The following is a 7,165-nucleotide window of genomic DNA, read 5'->3' on the forward strand; positions in this document are numbered from 1 at the left end:
AAAGAATTTATGTTTTCATGCAGAAAAGAATGAAAGGATTCAGAGAAGAATGCTGTAACCAACCAGTTACAATGCAAAGAGGGAGCCAGGTAGACCCTAGAGGCAATAAGAACAGTTAGGAATCTAATGCAGTGCTCTGGGTGAAAAGTAATTATAGGCTATAAATAATCCCACAGATCAAAAAAAACACCCAAATGAAATAAATTAAAATCCTCTTAAATAGACTGACCCAGACATTCAAATGAGATTTACTAACTGCCAAAGAAAATAACAGTTGCTGTTTAAAATGCTATTAGCCCAAATTTTACCTGTGCATCTGACTGTGTCATCTGCTCAGCTAACTGTAAACAAGAATGGAAGGAGAAAAGAATGTCTTCACACAAGCTAGTAATTATATCTTTGTGTTTCAACTGGCTTTTTATTATGGATTGGTGCTTAAGGCTCTGCCTAAATGAATAAAAAGAAAAGAATACAATCACCACAAGTAACACATCAAGTAACTTAGGACCACCAACAATATCTACCTTATAGAACATCTAAAAAACAATCACAAAGCATCATATATGACATAATATAAACAAGATATGCCTAGTTTACCTTTGAAGCAGTTATGTGTGTTTAAATAAGCTGCTAATTTTTTCTCTGTGTAAAATATTAATTGAATTCTTACTATTTACCAGGCACTCTACCAGGCCCTGGGGACAAAGGGGTCAAACAAATGGACACAATCTCTGCCTTACCTGCATGAAACTTGTGGTCTAGTATGAGAGAGAACGTTAAATAATTGTAAGAATAATTAATTAGGGCTGTGATTTGTCAAATGACAAAGTCTAAGGTGCTACAATAGAGAGACCTAATCTAATTTATTCTTAGGGTAAGGATATCAAAGAATGTTATCATGAAGGTATAACTCTTAAGCTGAGAACTGAAAGACAATAAGCAGGAGTTAGCAAGGTATACAACAGGAGAGAGAAGCATCCTAGTCAGATGGAAAAACCATGAAAAGGCTCTGGGACAGGAGAGTTTGGTATGTTTGAGGAACTAAGAGCAGGGAGAGAGCAGCATGAGACAGGCTGGTGAAGGAGGCAGCATCCAGAGAGGATTAGGTTGTTATTCTTAGTAAAATGGGATAGACTTTAAGCAATAGAGTGACATGATCTGATTTACTTTTTAAAAGATCATTCTGCTGGGTAGAAAATGAACTGGAGGCCGGGCGCGGTGGCTCAAGCCTGTAATCCCAGCACTTTGGGAGGCCGACACGGGCGGATCACGAGGTCAGGAGATCGAGACCATCCTGGCTAATATGGTGAAACCCCGTCTCTACTAAAAAATACAAAAAACTAGCCGGGCGACGAGGCGGGCGCCTGTAGTCCCAGCTACTCGGGAGGCTGAGACAGGAGAATGGCTTGAACCCGGGAGGCGGAGCTTGCAGTGAGCTGAGAGCCGGCCACTGCACTCCAGCCTGGGCGGCAGAGCAAGACTCCCTCTCAAAAAAAAAAAAAAAAAAAAGAAAATGAACTGGAAGAGGGTAAGAGTGGAAGATATTCAGTGGTGATGATAATTCCTTGAGCATTAACTATGTGTCATGCACAGTTCTAAGCATTTCAGTGATGAACTCAATTCTAACTATAACCCTGTTAAGAAAGTGCTATTATTATTTCCATTTTCAGATGAGCAAACTAACGTTCAGAGAAATTAACCAAATAACCCAAGGGCTCAGAAGGAGTCAATGATTTCAGAATGGCTTTAAGCACATGTGACACAGCTTCCAGGCAACACTCTTAACCACTGAATGGCAACTTAATGTCCTGGTAATAGAAGAAAAGCACCTAACACCTGAAAATACACTGACCTTTAATGTTTTATGTAGTGTATAAAGTAGATATTCTTAACCATTTTTACAACTCAACCACATCTCCTCTCACCCCTAAGAATCTGATGAATGCTATGGGCACTATCCCTGGTGACCCGTTATAATGCTTCAGTTTCAGAAAGCTAAAATTACTGTATAAATGGAATTAAGTGTGAACAACTTAAAAGTACCTAATAAAAAGATTATATTCAGTTCCAATTATAGTTACCAATTTATCTAATCCTAGAAATAGGATACTTAAGAGCTGGTTAAACAACAGTAGCAGCAGGAAAGTGGTTAAGTTCTAGTCTGGCCCATGGCCCATTATTTCTGAAGTACTAGCTAACTAGGAAGAACACTTTTTTTATTTTTAGAGGCCACAGGGTAAAGAAGTCCAATTTGGCTTGAGAGTTACATGTATAACATCTGGATTATCAGACAGCAGTGTCAATGAACATTAAATTCACACAGAATGTTTCAAATGCAATCTAAGGAATCATGAATAATTAAGATTGAGGAATATGAAAAACATTTTCTAAAAAGTAAAAAATAACAGACAAACTTACTTAATTATAAACTTCCAAGTATTGGCATGAAATGCATGGTCCATACTGGAAATAACAGAGCAGATATCCAATAAAGAATGAATAACTGCAAAGAAAGATAACAGAACTTTTAAGACATCCAAATGTCATGGGGGTGAGTTTCTCCTATAATTAACACTATCCACTGAACAATTTCAACATTTGATTGAATTAAAATAGGTAACACAGTTTGGAAATAGTTGTGTCAAAAGAATTATTTAAACTATTTAAGTGTCACACTTGTTACGGTTTTTATAAATATTGAAAATTAACTTTTGAAGTTTATACCTACCTGTTGACCTAAATAAAACTAAAAATATTCAGTGGAATAAAAGTTGTACCCTATTATAACTGAAATATTCTACAGATATAATTCTAATCCAAAATGACAAAACAAATTGCTAAGGAAGAAAACCTAAAAAGGAAGAATTCAAATTAATTTCCATGGTATTCACGCAAGGCTTTTACTCGGCCTGTGGTAGACTACTTATAAAAACGGCCACAATGACTGCCCTTTGTGAATCCACACTTTTCCACAATGACTCTGGGCTAAACTCTATGACTTGCTTTGGCCCGGTGGACAATAATAAAATTAAGGCAAGCAGAAACTTGGAAAGTGCTAGCATACAGGGACCTGCTCACTCTTAATACTCTTTGAAACCCTGAAACCACTGGCATCAGGTATCTGAGATGTGGTGAGCCTGCTGGATGATGCACATGGCTTTCTCAAATACTTCTGCCTCTGCCAACAGCCAGATGTGAATGAAGTCGCTGAAGTCACATGGGTAAGCTAGTGCCCCAGGTGGAGCAGAGAAAGTTATCTCAGGGGATCCCACCCTGAACTGCAGACTCACAGAATCATGAATAAATAAAATAGTGAATAAATAGATTTTGAGATGGTGTGTTGCAGAGTGACAGGGGCCTGATACACTGCACAAAACCAAATTTCTCTCTTTATACCAAAGTTTTGAATGCAAACTTTGCCCTTACATTGTCTTTCAAACTCTTGTTCATAATCCATTAATGATAAAATCAATGAAGTGTGTCACAATCAGCAATTCTTTAAAGATAAACTAGTATTGGCCAGGCACGGTGGCTCATGCCTATAATCCCAGCACTCTGGGAGGCTGAGGCAGGTGGATTACCTGAGGTCAGGAGTTCAAGACTAGCCTGGCCAACATGGTGAAATCCCGTCTCTACTAAAAATACAAAAATTAGCCAGGTGTGGTGACGGACGCCTATAATCCCAGCTACTCAGGAGGCTAAGGCAGGAGAATCGCTTGAGTCTGGGAGGCGAGGTTGCAGTGAGCCACGATTGCGTCACTGCACTCTAGCCTGGGCGACAGAGGGACACTGTGTCAAAAATAAATAAAAAAAAATAAACTAGTATAAAGTGCATCACATGTAAAATGAGTATACTTCATTATGAGAATAGACATATTTACATATACATATGCACATATTTATATGTATTCTGGAAGGAAATATAAACTGCATCTCAATATGAGTTATGGTTAAAAAATGTGAAAGTTATTGTCTCTGAATATGGACAACCTCAGAGAATATAAAGTTATACAAGTTAATCATTGTGGAGAAATTACAGTAACTGAATACACAAATCTAGGTTAAGGTACCCAAAATAAATTTTACAAATTCCAAATTTAAAGATTAAAATGTATTTGGTAAGATTTAAATCAATGTTAATGCACAATTAGTAAGAAAATAACAGGAATTATTAGAGACAATTTTAACTGATTCATGATTTATAGTCACCATATACTAAGCAGAAAGTTTTCTTCACTCACCTATTACCATATTCAAAATATCATCATTCTCATCTACTAAAGGGTCCACGCAAACCATGTCCAGCAGTTCCATTAGCTGCTTTTGAAGAGAATAGGCCTCCTTGAAAAGAGCCTGGAGAAGGTCTGAAACTAGGTGTAAACGCCCAGAATACACAGATTCACTATTCTGATTACAGATAAATAAAAATGAGAGAAAAAACAAATCATAAAAAGCTCAAGAACCAAATTTACTTTAATTCATACTATTAGAGATCATAAATTTACTGAATCATATATTCATTCATTGTTTAGTGAACATCCATTAAATATAGTGTACTTTAAGAGATGCAAGCATGTATAAAACATTATTTGACTTCCATGATCTTACAAATACAGAACTAAAAGAAAGGTAACATTAGGCCAGGTGTATGACATTTTTAGCATCCTATCAGCAAAGAGAGGTATTAATTAACTAGTGATTTTCATTCACTCAACAAATAGCAATATTAAAACTATCTGCACCCCATAAATTCTAGGCAAGCTTTTGTGCCTCAAGGCTACCTTTGGCATGCAGAGATGGACTAAATAAGGATTAATTTCCCTTTATAAAAGGAAGTTCTGACATCTAATCATAATGGTAACTGAATATTGATCAATGCAACATGACAGAACTATTTCAGAATCCCTGTGCCTATCTCAACACAAATTCTTAAAATTTCTTTCTTTATAGAGGGGAAATAAGATAAAACTAAAAACCCCCAAAAAGCCACCTTTAATGACTTCCTTATAACCACTTTTTTGGAAATAATTATTTACTTACATGTTCCTTATTGTATGAAAAAGTTTATTTCAATAATATAGACTAAAATGTAAAATCTTATACAAACATTATTTTACTCAGCCCCATGCACATTGATTACATACCATTCAAAGTATAATCAGACCTTCACTCACCTTACAATGCACAAATGTGCTTTTAATTACATGAAGGACTGAGGAGGGGAGACTCTGAATATTTTCCAAAATGATGGATTCCTGTGTGGCACAGACATGCTGAACACATCCTGTAAGAGCTCCTAAGAGCTGCACCATTGTCTGTGAATAACGAAGGAAATTTCATTCAGAATATATTTTTTGTGCACTGAAAAGGTATTAGTATGCTGGGTGCTACGAATACAGCAGTGAACAAAACACAGTCTGTTCCTCTTTTCACAGAACTTTAGTCTATCAGAACTACAAATACTGGAATGACTGTCTAGCCATTTAGAATCCTAACCCAAACTTCAAAACACATGGCAGGTGTTCTACACATATCCCTTGAAAATACAGGTCGGGAAGGCTGAGCACGGTGCTTCACACCTGTAATCCCAGCACTTTGGGAGGCCAAGGCGGGCGGATCACGAGGTCAGGAGATCAAGACCATCCTAACACAGTGAAACCCCGTCTCCACTAAAAATACAAAAAATTAGCCGGGCGTGCAGGCACCTGTAGTCCCAGCTACTCGGGAGGCTGAGGCAGGAGAATTGTGTGAAGCCAGGAGGAGGAGTTTGCAGTGAGCCAAGATTGTACTACTGCATTCCAGCCTGGGTGACAGAGCGAGACTCCGTCTCAAAAAAAAAAGAAAATACAGGTAGGGTAAGCTAGCTTGATGACTTGTCTTATAAGAGTTTATTATTCAGAATTCATGTTTCTATATTCAGGTCTTTAATTCTATACATTTAATTCCAACATTACGCCATCACATAAGAATACATGGCTAATCAGTATCAGTATAAAAATGTTGATATTCTTTAAGCTCCCTCTCTCTCCTGCTTTCTAATACATTTGACTTACTTGTAAAATATTCCTTAGAGTAGTCTGGATTTCCAAATTTTGGCTTGACAGTCCTCTGGCTTGACTGGTTAATTCACACACCATGTCATCAAATAATTTCACAGTCTGTAAAAACACATCAAGTAATAAGAGAAATCACTAGACAAGACAAGACAAAACTTTACAGAGAAAACACAATACAATAATTTGATTTTGCACTTAGTAACATCCACGGGCTATCATCTAGCTTAACAATTGTACCTAATTAAGCACAAAATATAGAGAAAAGGTACTTTTACAATATAATTCCCCCCAAAAGGCTCAAACAGAAATTTATTTTCCATCTCTATGGTTTGAATCTATTTAATAGCATCAACTTTTAAAAAAAATCACTCAAAGTTCATGTTTTAGAGATGCAAGAAATAAAAGTATTACTTTTGCACAATAAATTTGACTGTCTTGAATAATGGCCATTTACAAGGGTATTTTCTGGAAGGAATTTGCACTGAATCGCCTAATCACTACTCGCTTATTTTCTAACCAGTTTCCTTTTTGACCCAATTCAAGATAACCTTCCTGAATTAAGAGTATAGTATATGACCTTACAACCAAGCTTTTTGTCTGTGAAAAGTTAGCCACCCTAAGATCTTAATACTTGGATCTTTCTAACAATTTAAATGACCTAAACATTACAAGAATAGCAACATAGTCAACAATACAATGTAGTTAAAGAAGATACTGTTTCCTGTAGGCCTGTTAACATTCAACATCTATTTTTATGTATGTAATAGTTGAATCTTTTTCTGGTGGTCAAGAACAAATTCTAAGAAATATTTCAGATAGAGAATCATCAAGTGACTATGAGTATAAGAAATTTGAAAGATTATGTTTAAAAGCTAAAGTTAGAAACCCATTTCAATAAGAGATTAATTACAAATAATGTTTCATTTTGGCACCAAAGTATCTTTGGTTCCCTCCATTTAAAACAAAAAAAGTATGCTTGTGCTTTTCAGAGAAAACGTATACCATATATATCTAAAAAGTAATAATGTAGTCTGTGAATTTAATGTTTTATCTTAGTTACTTGATTTTGCCAATATTCCAGCTTTCTTTTTTTTTTTTTTTTTTTTTTT

The 7,165-nt window shown here is 36.0% G+C and overlaps 1 protein-coding gene across 6 annotated transcripts in view; it reads right to left on the reverse strand.

Annotated features, from left to right (window-relative positions):
- Positions 1-7,165, reverse strand: part of FIRRM (FIGNL1 interacting regulator of recombination and mitosis) — a 59,878-nt gene that overhangs the window by 45,605 nt on the left and 7,108 nt on the right. For all 6 annotated transcript variants that reach the window (XR_001884772.1, XM_017868424.1, XM_017868422.1 and 3 more), the window contains 5 exons: positions 6,054-6,158; positions 5,175-5,315; positions 4,242-4,407; positions 2,419-2,503; positions 309-447 (listed from right to left, as the gene is read on the reverse strand). Coding sequence is in view for 5 of the 6 variants with exons in the window: in XM_017868422.1 (XP_017723911.1) it covers positions 309-447; positions 2,419-2,503; positions 4,242-4,407; positions 5,175-5,315; positions 6,054-6,158 (636 nt within the window). In the remaining variant the exon portion in view is untranslated. The remainder of the gene's footprint in view (positions 1-308; positions 448-2,418; positions 2,504-4,241; positions 4,408-5,174; positions 5,316-6,053; positions 6,159-7,165) is intronic.

The sequence above is a fragment of the Rhinopithecus bieti genome, unplaced genomic scaffold (assembly GCF_001698545.2).
Source record: "Rhinopithecus bieti isolate Rb0 unplaced genomic scaffold, ASM169854v2 scaffold_4101, whole genome shotgun sequence".
NCBI lineage: Eukaryota > Metazoa > Chordata > Mammalia > Primates > Cercopithecidae > Rhinopithecus > Rhinopithecus bieti.